The following is a 13,593-nucleotide window of genomic DNA, read 5'->3' as shown; positions in this document are numbered from 1 at the left end:
TGTGCTCATACATTCCATCTCCTATAATGAGTAGCAGATCAAGAATGCGATGTGAGGGCTGGGGATATGGCCTAGTGGCAAGAGTGCCTGCCTCATATACATGAGGCTCTGGGTTCGATTCCCCAGCACCACATATACAGAAAAATAGCCAGAAGTGGTGCTGTGGCTCAAGTGGCAGAGTGCTAGCCTTGAGCAAAAAAAGAAGCCAGGGACAGTGCTCAGGCCCTGAGACCAAGCCCCAGGACTGGCCAAAAAAAAGAATGCGATGTGCCTGACCTTTCAAACTGGTGTGTATGCACGTGCGTGCATGCACACGCACACGCGCGCGCACACACACACACACACACACACTAGCTGGGCACCAGTAGCTAATGCCTGTATAGCTAATGTGTGTGGCTTATGCTACTTAGGAGGCTAAGATCTGAGGATTATGGTTCAAAGCCAGCTCATATTTTCCATGAGACTCTTAACTCTAACCACAAAATAACTAGTAGTAGAGCTGTGGCTCAAGTGGTAGAATGCCAACCTTGAGTGAAAAATGTAAGGGACAGCACCAAGGCCCTGAGTTCAAGCCCCAGTATTCATTCTCTCTCTCTCTCTCTCTCTCTCTCTCTCTTTCATACACACACACACACACACACACACACACGAAAAAACAAACAGAAATATACATGGATTATGAGGTTAAGAGAAAATAAATGTGAAAAAGAACACAAGCCCCACATCAAAACTACAATGGCATATGGATATATTTGCTTTCTAGTCTGATAATCCTACTAGGAAGATTGAAATTCAAAAGAGACTTAGAAAAATAGCTCAAGAACACAGATGTCTCCAATCCTTATACTTTTCATAAAAAGATCATAGATAAAGGATATTGCAATGTCAGAAGACAAAAAACCACTCAGGACCTTCATTCTTTGTACTTCAATAATTAAACATAGTTGATCTTGGAACATACATACTCTTTATATGTTATATAGTAGAAAAACTTGATTCATTTTTTAGAACTGTTGATTTACAGGCAACACTTCACTTTAGGACCATTGTTAATTCTTATTGTGGAAGAAAGTCTGCCCTGCCCTGCAAGATATTGCTCCAAAAATATCTAGCCCAATGGTGTATGGTATTAGGACTGCATGGTCACCTCCTTCTCTGTAGCACAGCCTACAAAGAAGCATCACATGAAAAGACTTTAAGGGCAAGGAATGTGGCTTAGCAGTAGAGTGCTTGCCTTGCATGCATGAAGCCCTGGGTTTGATTCCTCAGCACCACATGAACAGAAAAAGCCAGAAGTGGCACTGTGGCTCAAGCAGTAGAGTGCTAGCCTTGAACAAAAGAAGCCAGGGACAGTGCTCAGGCTTTGAGTTCAAGCCCCAGGGCTGACACAAACACACACACACACACACACACACACACACACACACGCACGCACGCACGCACGCACGCACACGGAAAGACTTTAAGTAGTAAGCAAATGGCATTGAAATATTTTGCTGCCAGTGTCATTCATGTACATAGACTGAATCCTTGGGGAAAAAAACCAAATGAACAACATACTTTAACATCATCATTTGAGCCAGGCACTGAGAGCTCATACCTATAGTCCTAACTACTCAGGAAACTGAGATCTGAGGATTTCGGTTCAAAGCCAGCCTGGGCAGAAAAGTCCCTGAGACTTTTATCTTCAATAAACTACTCAGAAAAAGTGAAAAGTGGTGCAGTGGCTCACATGGTAGAATGCTATCCTTGAGCACAAAGAGGCTCAGGAATGATGCCCAGGCCCTGAGTTCAAGCCCCAGGATCAGCAAAAATAAATAAATAATCATTTTGTCTTTTTTTCTGCTGCTGTTATCTGCAGTTCATCAGTTCATATGTTGCAGACTTGAAAAGTGAAAAATTTGAGGAACTCCTTAAACACCTTTGCCACTATGCAGATGAATTTCGGGAGGTCATAAAAGCTGACATGAGGAGACAGATGTTTGCTGAACTCTTCTTGTATTGTGACTACGGAAAGGTGGGTTTAGATCCTTAAAATACTATTTCTAACAGTAAGTGGCCAAGAACCAGTTTTTAGGTGATTGTTGTTGATAGTATTTTACATTTCCAGTATATCAAAGGTTGACATTAAGTGAAAATGGATTCACAATGGTGGGCAGATATACAACATACATTTTTAAATTATCAGACACAAATCTGGTTTCTTATCAGTTAATTTCTCCAATTGCTATAAAAATATTCTAGATGTTATTCTCAGCATTTGGACCTCTCTGCTTATAGACTGGGAGACTCCACCTTGCGTGGTACTGCATTTTGGGATTGATTTGTTTCTATATCTACCTCTTCCCATTGTTAAGTCAGGACTTCTTTTCCTTTTTCTCTGTTGTTTCCTGTAGAAAAAAAAGCTGCTAGGAATTAAAAGTCTATCACTTTTATTATGTTGGTTCTTTGAAACAAGAATTTATGTGAAAAAGTCTTTCTCTTTTTTGCCAGTCCTGAGGCTTAGACTCAGGGCCCATGCACTGTCCCTGGCTTCTTTTTTGCTCTAGGCTATCACTCTACCACTTGAACCACAGCACCACTTCTGGCCTTTTCTGTTTATGTGGTGCTGAGGAATCGAACCCAGGACTTTACGTATGTTAGGCAAGCACTCTACTGCTAAGCCATGTTCCCAGCCTTGTGAAAAAGTATTTTTAAGAATGAGGTTTGGAGGACATATGTACCAGGACATCAAATGGACTTGCAAAAATAGATATAGATTTTACTGAAATATATTTGTTAATGAAGTCTATGTTTGTTTGTATCCTCATGTTCTGGGAAAGATTTAAGGAATCTCACAAGAATAGGTAAAGTGCAGAGGAAAATAGAGGATACAAAATGGAGCTAGAATTTTAGTCATGATCAAAATATTTGTGTGGGTTATCTACAAGTTTGAAACTGAGCATGAAAAAAGAAACATAACCAAACACATGTCAACATCATATATGTGTATGTATGTGTGTGTTTATGTGTATATGTATATACACATACGAATGTACAAATGTGTACATATGAATGTGTATTTTTTCTGTTGATCTTCAATGAAACTTCAATGAGGAAAAGGCAGTCTTTTCAACAAATGGTACTAGATAAACTGGCTATCCAAATATGATGGGAGAAAATTAAACATCCGGCTTCACCACATACCATACACAAAAATAAGCTTGAAATAGATCACAAACTTCTAGAAAACATAAATCATGGAAGAAAATTTGATAAAATACACTTCACCAAGTTAAGAGATTATACTCTTTGAAACATATGATTAAGAAAATGGAAAGACAGTTGGACACTAGTGGCTCACTTAACGATCCTATTTGGGAGGTTGAGAGAGGGAGATGAGAACTGAGGTTTGGGGCTAGCCTGAGCAGAAAGTCCAAAAGATTCCATTTCATGAGAAGAAGCTTGGGGGCTGGGGATATAGCCTAGTGGCAAGAGTGCCTGCCTCGGATACACGAGGCCCTAGGTTCGATTCCCCAGCACCACATATACAGAAAACGGCCAGAAGCGGCGCTGTGGCTCAAGTGGCAGAGTGCTAGCCTTGAGCGGGAAGAAGCCAGGGACAGTGCTCAGGCCCTGAGTCCAAGGCCCAGGACTGGCCAAAAAAAAAAAAAAAAAAAAAAGAGAAGAAGCTTGGTATGGTGGCAGGCACCAGTCATCCTGACTATGGGAAGAAGCAATGAAGGGTTGAAGTGCAGGTGTGCCTGAGCAAGAAGTGAGACCCTATCTCAAAACAAATAAAATAAGACTGGAGGTATGGCTCAGAGCTAGAATACTTGGCTAACAAGCACAATCTCTTGAGTTCAAACCAAAGAAACAAAAAACCCAAAGCAAAAAACCAAACCAAGACAGCCAAACAAACAAAACCCAAAAGCAAACACACCACACACACACACACACACACACACACACACACACACATTAAAATTTGTTCATTTTATTTTTATTTGCTATTTTTATTAATAGTACAAAAAAGCAGATTTCACTATGACATTTCATAGTTGCATAATATATAATCCAATCATATTCAGCCCCATACTACCCTCTCTTAAACCTCTCCCCTTTCTGCTTTACCATCTTTAAAAACATCTAGATTCTGAATATGAAAAAAAAACACATGAGATATTTGTCTTTCTATCTAGCTTATTTCATTTAACATGATGGTTTCGAATTCCATTCATTTTCCTGAAAATGGTACACTTTCATTTTTCTGTACAGCAGAACAATACTCTATGTACACATACCACATTTCCTATATCCATTCATCTATTGATGGGCACCTATGTTAATCCCATGGCTCTCCTATTGTGAATAGTGCTGCAGTAAATTTGGATGTGCAGATATTTCTATTTTTACAGTACATTTTAATGAATGCAAACTATATTTCATCAAGGCTGATAAAAAAGATGAGAATGCTCACAGTGACTTCAAAAACAGTGACTAGTCAAAAACTAAAACAGCACAACTGCCTATTAACAATCAAATGAATAAAGTATAAAATAAATTGGTATATAGAGTAGTGCTACATAGCAAAGAAAATAAATTACAGTTAAGTAAAATATGAATGGTACACATAATGTTCAACAAAATAGATACAAAAACACATGCACTGTATGATTCCACTTACATGACATTTAAGACAAAACTAATATAGCAATAAATACCAGAATAATTATCATTGAGAGAATCATTGACGAAGAGGAGACATAAAAATACCTTTTGGCAGTGATAATGTGTTCTGTACCTTTAAGTGAGTGTTGTCTATACAAACCCAACATTTTTCATTGAAATAAAAAAATTATACACTACTGTGTATTTGTTACTTCTCAATGTAGTTTTTCTAAATTATCCTTGATGGTTAGTTACTTGGGATGAAGTGCTTTTGAAGGAAAAGCTTTTTTTTTTTTTTTTTTTTTTTGCCAGTCCTGGGGCTTGGACTCAGGGCCTGAGCACTGTCCCTGGCTTCTTTTTGTTCAAGGCTAGCACTCTGCCACTTGAGCCACAGTGCCACTTCCTGTATATGTGGTGCTGGAGAATTGAACCCAGGGCCCCATGTATACAAGGCAAGCACTCTTGCCACTAGGCCATATCCCCAGCCCCTGAAGGAAAAGCTTTAAAAGACAGAATGAAGGCTGCACTCAACTACAATTATAATAGTGGTGGCCCCTAGGTCTATGAGTTGTTGGGCTTTCTCTAGCTGCATTAGAAAAATTATAGAAAGTAAAGAATAAGCTTAGACCTTAGGGTGTAGCTCAGTTGCAAATCAGGTGCTGAACATGCATAAGACTCCTGTGCAATGGTTCTGGATTTGATTCCTAGGACCTTAAACTCTTAGCTCAAATTGGAGTCAGAACACCAGAAAGTTTCCATTATTCTTATAAAGCAATCTTTATTTCTTATAGCTTCAGGGAAGATTTGGATGCAAACTCAGCTGCAAAAATGTAATGTGACTGAATTAAAATGTAAATTGAATTTATAGACTTGCCAAGTCTCTTGTATGAAAATCACAACACTGATTAGAAAATAGAGGGATCCTGAGATTTGGAATGGTTACATTTGGGTTGACTCAAGCTTTCCAAGGCAACAGAAGCAAAATCCCCACTCTCCTATTTGAGAATAATATCTCTTCTTCCCCAGAAATTCTGGGGGGCAGCAAATGGCTAACAGGGAGATGCCTGTTTTGCTTGCTTATTGCCTTTACATCTCAGACTGGAGTTCGATCTCAGTATGCCCTAGAAGTACTAGATCCCAGTCTATCTTGAGAGATGATGCTGTCTTCTAAGTAAACTGCAAATTTTTGCTAATTTATAACAACAGAATCCTGAGGGAATGTATATAGGAATTGCTTATAGTAAGAAACTAAAGAAATATGGATGTCACATTAGATTTCCCCAAATTTATCAATATAGTTATGCTCAGCAGACTTATTTGGCAGTAGTATTTTGAATATCTTAAAATATTTTTAACAGTTTGCTTGGTAGATTAAATGAAACTTTGACTCAAAGATGGCCTTCATTCAATGAGATTAAGGTGCCAGAACCTTCTTGGCAAACTATAAAAATGAAATCACAAGATGGTTAATTCTGATTTCTCATATGCACTGCTTTCATATTGCCCAAGAGAACCCAAATGATACTCCCTTGAGAAATATTCAATAAGTTAATAAAGGAACAGCAACATCACTGAAAAAAAAATGGTGGGAGACACTGGCATTGAGGTGAACTCTCTGATTTCAAGGCAAACAATTACATTTCAGAGTGACAGAAGATACATGACAGTAACTTGCCAAAGACGAGGTCTGCTAGTCATATTTAGTGCTCATAAATATTACGTATAAATAGCATTTGGACCCAATCCCCAAGGCCCATGGTTATGTTTTAATGGGATCCACTTTGTATAGGGCTCATTCTGTGGTTATTTCCCTAATTCCCTGAGTATATAATTAGAATAACCATAATGAACAGTGGGGATTAAACTGACCATATGAATGTGTTGACATACATGGGTTTTCTTGGAGGTCACAGTGTCCTTAGATATTAGAATGCCTACTAAATTACAGAAAAGCAATAATTATGGAGCCAAAAATATAAGTGGAGGGCCTCAAGGGAGAATCACTCATTTCCTACCCAGAGTTCTTTGTTTGAAGGACAGGATGCAGATATTTTCTACACTAAGTATTGGGGAAAAGAACATATACCAAACTCGCAGGAACTCCTAGACACTGGCTCCAAGTTAACATGAACCTCTAGAATCCCAAAACACACCAGGGGACTATTAGTTAAAGTTAGGATGTGTGGCTCTCAGGTGATAAATGCTATTTTTAGTCCAAGGTTAATCTCCTGGATTTAGCTATGGCTATTTTGGTTCCTGAATACTTAATTGGAATAGACACACTCAACAACTAGCAGAATCTTTACATTTATTCTCCATATTGGGGGCTTAAGAGTATTAAGGAAGAAAAGACCAGGTAGAAACTTCTAAATTTTCCCTATTTGCCAGAATGGAAAAAAGTAAATAAACAGGTTAAAAAACAGTTCCATAGAGACTAGATATAAAAAATATATATAAAAGATACAGAGGAAGTTATCCCATCATGTTCTTATCTAATTTGTACATATGAAAGTGGATAGTTCTTTTGCTGTTGTTGTCCTTTAAGAATATTTATAGATTATTCTGACTATTCACATCTGCTGTTATAGGTGTGGAATCCTTATTTAGACCAGCTTGACATAGCCTTTCATTCACAACTACTGGTCTGGCATGTACTATTTTCTCTAGAATAGTTTATAGGGACCAACAGAAGTTTGATTTTATGTGTCAGAAATAGCAGTTTACTTTCACTGCCTTGCCTTTAGGCTAAGGCAGATTTCTTCTTCTCTAATAGAATCTAGGATTCTAAGACCTTGATTGTGTTAACATATTACAGAATATCATATAGGTCTACTGTCTTGTGATGTCCATCATAATGATTGGACTTAATGAGCCAGATATAACATTAGATGCCTTGGTAAAACACATATGTGGCAGAGGGTGATACACGAGATCTAGGATGTAAATACTGACTTTGGTTTCAAGGGTATCATTATGTGTATCACTATGTATATCACCATGCAAGAGGCACAAATGCTAATTTGGTGCCTGTGACATTTAGAAACAGCCCTATCACATTTGTATGTGCTATTCTTTGATGTTAACAGCATATCTGGGAGTTGCTCTGCTGCATTAACTGAGCCATGAGCTGCCAGATTGAGTCTCACAGAAAGTGAAGCATTTGCAGGCTTTTCAAGGCTGCAGTGCCTTCTTTGCCTTTTGCCTTATTTCCCAGAAAACCATAGGGTTTGGGGAGCGTGGATGGTAAATTGGAATCCAGCAGGAAGGTGGAAAAAATCATAGTGGACATAGTTGAGTTCTTAGCAAAGCCCTGCATTATACCCTAAAGTTTGCAGTTCTCCATTGAGAAACAGCAATATGTGTGTTTACATTCTTTTAATTCATAAAACCATACACTTAGGATTCGTGCCCTTTTCTGCCTATATGTTGTGGTCATTTTTGGGGAAGGCCAGTCCTGGGTCTTGACTTCAGGGCCTGGGCTCTGTCCCTGAGCTTCTTTTGCTCAAAGCTATCACTCTACCACTTGAGCCACAGTGCCATTTCTGGTTTTTTCTGTGTATTGTGGTACTGAGGAATCTGTAAGGTCCACCCCTGTGTGGGATGTAAGGTTCACAAGAAAGAAAACCCACCACATGGTTCAGGCAGAGAAGAGTTTATTGGGGGAGAGAAAACTGCTGGCCTGCACAAGATGGAGGTACGGGGAGACAAAGGGGAAGGAAGAAGAGAGGAAGACAGAAAAGGAAAGAGAGCGGGGACTCGTGTTGAGCCGGATTATACAGGGAAAGGCAGGATATATGGCCAGTGGATTGGATGTGACCTCAGAGGAGGAGAAGTTAACTGCCTCCAAGTGTGCCAGTTACCTAGGTAATACAGGTACTGGGCACAGACTTAAAACAGGTAGGGGGAGACATCTGCATGGAGCCCTCCCAGAGGTGGACCTTACATTCTGGCCTTTTAATAATTATGAAAAAGGGGAGAAGGACGATGGTGCCGTCACAATAGGGAGGCACCCCAACTCGCTCCAACTGAATAGTGAGCTGGGAACTCCAACACCCAACACCCCATCAAGAGACCAGCAAACCCAACAACCCGAACAAACAGAGAAACACAGGAAATGAAAAAGAACAAAAAAAAAGAAGAGCCTATAACCTACACAGAGCCGGAAAATCTCCGGGGTCCTCTCCCCCGCCCCCCCGCCGACCCCAGCCCAAACAGGGCCAGGCTGGGAAAGGGGACCCAGTGCCAGTAAATGGGACCGCAGACTATCAGCGACCAGAGAAGCAACAGCCGAAAAGTCACGCCAGGAGTGCAGAGTCCAGACAGCAGGAGCTCCACAGGCCCCAGACGGAGCGCAGACCGACCAAGACAGACAGCAGCATGGTACCGAATGGCCGGGAATGGACAACAACAGCAGGGGAACCGGGTGGCACAGATGGGGAGAGCTGGATGGGGAGAGCCGGGACCGCCACCACCAAACAACCGATCACCACACCCCAGCACCCCAGCCCCGAAAAGCCCACAGCAGCGCGGGACACTCACACAATGCAGGACCAGTAAGTTCCCCATTGCCCCCCCCACCAATGGGAGACCAGCTCTAGCAGAGACCCAAACCCTACAAAGAAGCTAGAGCTCCCTCCCTCCCCCTCCCTACCCTGAGGGAACAAAGGAGCCCCATATCTGCGACTCTAGGACCCTACAGCCTCTGGGAGGACACGGGAGCTAGCAGAAGCGGAGCAGCGCCAAAAAAAGTGACCAGGAAACACCTTAGACAGGTGTCCCCCAAAGCACCAGCTGGGGAGCCTGAACCTGTCTGTACCAGTCCCCCCCCCAGCAGGGACCCAGGTAGGTATTGGAACCCCCACCTGAGGCGCCTGGTTCGCACGGACTTTTTGAACAACAGTCACAGGCTTGCTGGTGTGCAATACCAGCCCAGCAGGGACACCTGGGCCCGAACACATGCCCCCCTCACAGCGGAGGTGCAGAGAGTCTGTGGGCACCAACCTGCGTCCAGACACTTGAACCTGCTGGGGTCCACGCATACCACCCCCCACAGCAGACTTGCGAGAGGGCACAGCACCCTCAAACAACTCAGGGCAGCACGCCCCCAGAGGAAACACTACAGCGCACTTGCATGTGCCCCTCCCCCCCGAGGGCCAGCGTGGGTCAGCATGCTAGCCCTCCAGCAGGAGGATCTGTTCAACCCCCCGCGGGAGTGCACAAGTGGGCAAGCTGCCCCCTCAGTAGCAATGCCCGCTCTGATAGGCACACTCCGCACAGGTGGGCAGGGCCCTCCAGTGGCAGTGCCCGCTCTGATAGGCACACTCCGCACAGGTGGGCGGGCCACCCCTCAACAGCAACACCTGCTCCGACAGGAGCACTCTGCACAGGTGGGCGAGCTGCCTCTCAGCGGCAATTCTCAAGCTGAGAGGTGAGCTCTTTTGACCACGGCACCTAGTGGGAAAAGAATCAAAGAAGAGAAAAATCTCCATGCCACGCTGAACCAGCGACCCGCAAACCCCCATCAGGGACACACTAGGGTCAGCACAACACAGCAGCAGGGCACAGTCCTGCAGAGAAAGACATAGAACCTACCCACCCCCAAGTGCAGTGAGGGTGACCGCCTCGGCAACAACCGAGACGGTCATGCTCACCCATTGGGCAGTAAGGTTCAACAGCCAAACTCAAACCCAGAGCCAGGACACAAACAATTCTCCACTGACGGACCAGCGGGAACCAGCACAAAGCCAAGCCAAGGTCACCACCTACAGATCTCCAGATGCGCAAATCACAAGGAAATATTACAAATTTCATGAAAGGTCAAGCCAACTCACCAGCTCCAAAAAGTAGTACAACTGAAGAGGAGATGGAGAATAAAAAACAACTGAGGCTAAGATAGCAGAAATGATGGAAAGCCCCAGGAACAAATTCAGAAAACAATTCCTGGAGTTTAGAATGGAAGTCTCGAAGGACCTTCAGGAAGTCAAGAAAGAAATGGAAGCAAAAATGGATATAGTGCACTCCTCTGTTAAAGAAGACCTTAACATCCTGAGAAGTGAAATGCATGAAAAAATAGATTTAAAATACAACTCTTTAAAAGAAGAAATCTCCACAATGAGAGCTGATCTGGCAATCATAAATAGCTCGCTGACATCCATAAACTCCACACTCAAAGCCACATCACAAAGAATTGATCATATCGAATCCCGAATCTCTCTTTTGGACGACGATGCAGCTGATAAGGACCAGAAAATTACCACACTTCAAGAAATGGTTAAACTCCAGGGCAGACTAATCCAGGAGCTAGTGGACAAAGACAAGAGATATAATCTATGCATAATTGGAATAGATGAAGGAGCCGAATACCACAGCAGAGGGCTACAACATATTTTCAATAGAGTTATTGCAGAAAACTTCCTCAATCTCACAAGGGAACTCACCCAAGTAACCAAAGCCTATAGGATGCCTGGCAGACCAGACCCTAGAAAATCCTCACCCAGGCACATAATAATCAAGACTTCAGATCTCAAGAATAAAGAGCAAATTTTGAATGCAGCCAAAACGAAGAAAGAGCTATATTACAATGGAAAAGGGATCCGAATCACAGCAGACCTCTCCACACAAACCTACAACTCATGAAGAGCATGGAAGAACTCAATCCAAGTCCTCCAGACCAACAATTGCCAACCCAGAATTAGATATCCAGCAAAACTAGAATTTACCTTCGAGGGAAAAAAACAGATCTTTCCATAGCAAAGAGGATCTAAAGGAGTATGTGAATAAAAAACCAGCCTTACAGTAAATTCTAAGAGTGGAACCCCACCCAACAGAAAACGTACAGGACACACAGACAGAAACAGAAAGAAACTACAATAGCCAGAGCCCAATAGAAAGAGCAGCTCAATAAAGACAAGAAAAAAAGGAGAGGAAAAACAGCCTAACAGGAAAATGGAAGGGAAAAAAAACACACTTATCCTCGATCTCTTTGAATATAAATGGTATAAACTCTCCAATAAAGAGGAGCAGACTGACAGAGTGGATCCGTAAACAAAAAGTTGCCATCTGTTGTCTTCAAGAGACCCATCTTACAGCAAGGGACAAAAACAGGCTCCGAATGAAAGGATGGAGCAAGATCTTCCAAGCAAACGCACCTACCAAAACGGCAGGAGTAGCTATCCTGATTTCAGACAAGCTGGACTTCTCATTAAAATCAACTCAAAAAGACAAAAAAGGGCACTACATTCTAATACAAGGAAAAATCCAGAATCAAGACATCATGGTGATAAATTTATACTCACTGAACAAAAGAGGCCCCACATATGTCAAGCAAATTCTCACAGAACCACGGAACAAGATAGACTCAAACACAATCATAGTGGGAGACTTTAATACTCCACTCTCTCCAAGAGACAGATCCAACACCCAGAGGATTAGCCAGGGAATGAGGACCTAAGTAACACCATATCCCAAATGGATCTGATAGTTCTGTACAGAGTCTTTCACCCTACAGAGACCCATTACACATTCTTCTCAGCAGCCCATGGAACATACTCCAAAAAAGACCATGTCATAGCCCACACAAAGAACCTCAGCAAATACAAAAGTATTGATGTCATCCCATGTATTATATCTGACCACAGTGGAATCAAGGTAACCCTCAATAACAAAGGACACCACAGAGGCTATACAAATACTTGGAGACTAAACCCCTCACTGTTATCTAACACTTGCGTCACAGACCAAATTAAGGATGAAATTAACAAATTCATAAGCCACAATGACAATGAAAATACATCACAAAGAAACCTATGGGATACAGCTAAGGCAGTGCTGAGGGGCAAGATCATTGCCCCTTAGCACTCACATTAAAAGAATGGAAGCAGAGCAGGTGAATAACCTCACGATGAAACTAAAACATCTGGAGAAACAAAAAATAATCAAATCTAAAATGACTAGGAGGAGAGAGATCACAAAGATTAAAGAAGAGATAAATCTGATTGAAAATAGAAAGACCATTCAACAAATAAATAAAACTAAAAGCTGGTTCTTTGAGAAAATAAATAAAATTGACAGACCCCTTGCAAGAATTACAAAAAATAGAAGAGAAGAGACTCATATCCATAAAATCAGGGACTCCATTGGAAAAATTATAACAAATACACACAATATTCAAACAATTATAAGGAACTATTTCCAGAACCTCTACTCACTAAAAAAACAATAATTTTACAGAAATGGATCAATTCTTAGAGAAACATAAACTGCCCAAACTGAATCAAGAAGAAATAAATCAACTAAATAAACCAATAACTTATAGCGAGATACAGGGGGTAATCAAGAGCCTCCCAACAAAGAAAAGCCCAGGCCCAGCTGGATTCACCAATGAATTCTATAAAACCTTTAGTGAGGAGCTAATACCAATACTCCTCAAACTCTTCTGTGAAATAGAAGCAGAGGGAGAAATCCCAAACTCATTCTATGAAGCTAATATTATACCCATCCCCAAACCAGGCAAAGACACAACAAAAAAAGAGAACTACCGACCAATATCACTAATGAACACAGACGCAAAGCTCCTCAATAAAATATTAGCTAACAGGATCCAGAAACTGATCAAGAAAATTATACATCATGACCAAGTAGGCTTCATCCCACAGATACAAGGATTGTTCAACATCCGTAAATCTGTTAATGTAATTCACCACATAAACAGAACTAAAATCAAGAATCACATTGTTATCTCAGTCGATGCCCAAAAAGCCTTTGACAAAATACAACATCCATACTTATTAAGAACTCTGGAGAGAACAGGAATAGATGGAACATTCCTTAAAACAATAAAAGCCATATACAACAGAACAACTGCTAATATCGTATTAAATGGAGAGAAACTAAAATCATTCCCCCTAAACTCAGGAACAAGACAAGGATGCCCACTCTCCCCAC

The 13,593-nt window shown here is 41.6% G+C and overlaps 1 protein-coding gene across 1 annotated transcript in view; it reads left to right on the top strand.

Moving 5' to 3' along the window:
- The window catches only part of Efcab5 (EF-hand calcium binding domain 5), a 121,133-nt gene that overhangs the window by 61,004 nt on the left and 46,536 nt on the right, over nucleotides 1–13,593 (top strand). The window contains exon 8 of the mRNA XM_048365494.1: nucleotides 1,862–2,017. Coding sequence (XP_048221451.1) covers nucleotides 1,862–2,017 — 156 coding nt within the window. The remainder of the gene's footprint in view (nucleotides 1–1,861; nucleotides 2,018–13,593) is intronic.

This window comes from Perognathus longimembris, chromosome 17 (genome assembly GCF_023159225.1).
Source record: "Perognathus longimembris pacificus isolate PPM17 chromosome 17, ASM2315922v1, whole genome shotgun sequence".
Lineage (NCBI taxonomy): Eukaryota > Metazoa > Chordata > Mammalia > Rodentia > Heteromyidae > Perognathus > Perognathus longimembris.
Note: the sequence above shows the minus strand (reverse complement) of the source record. Positions and strands in the feature narration are given on the sequence as shown.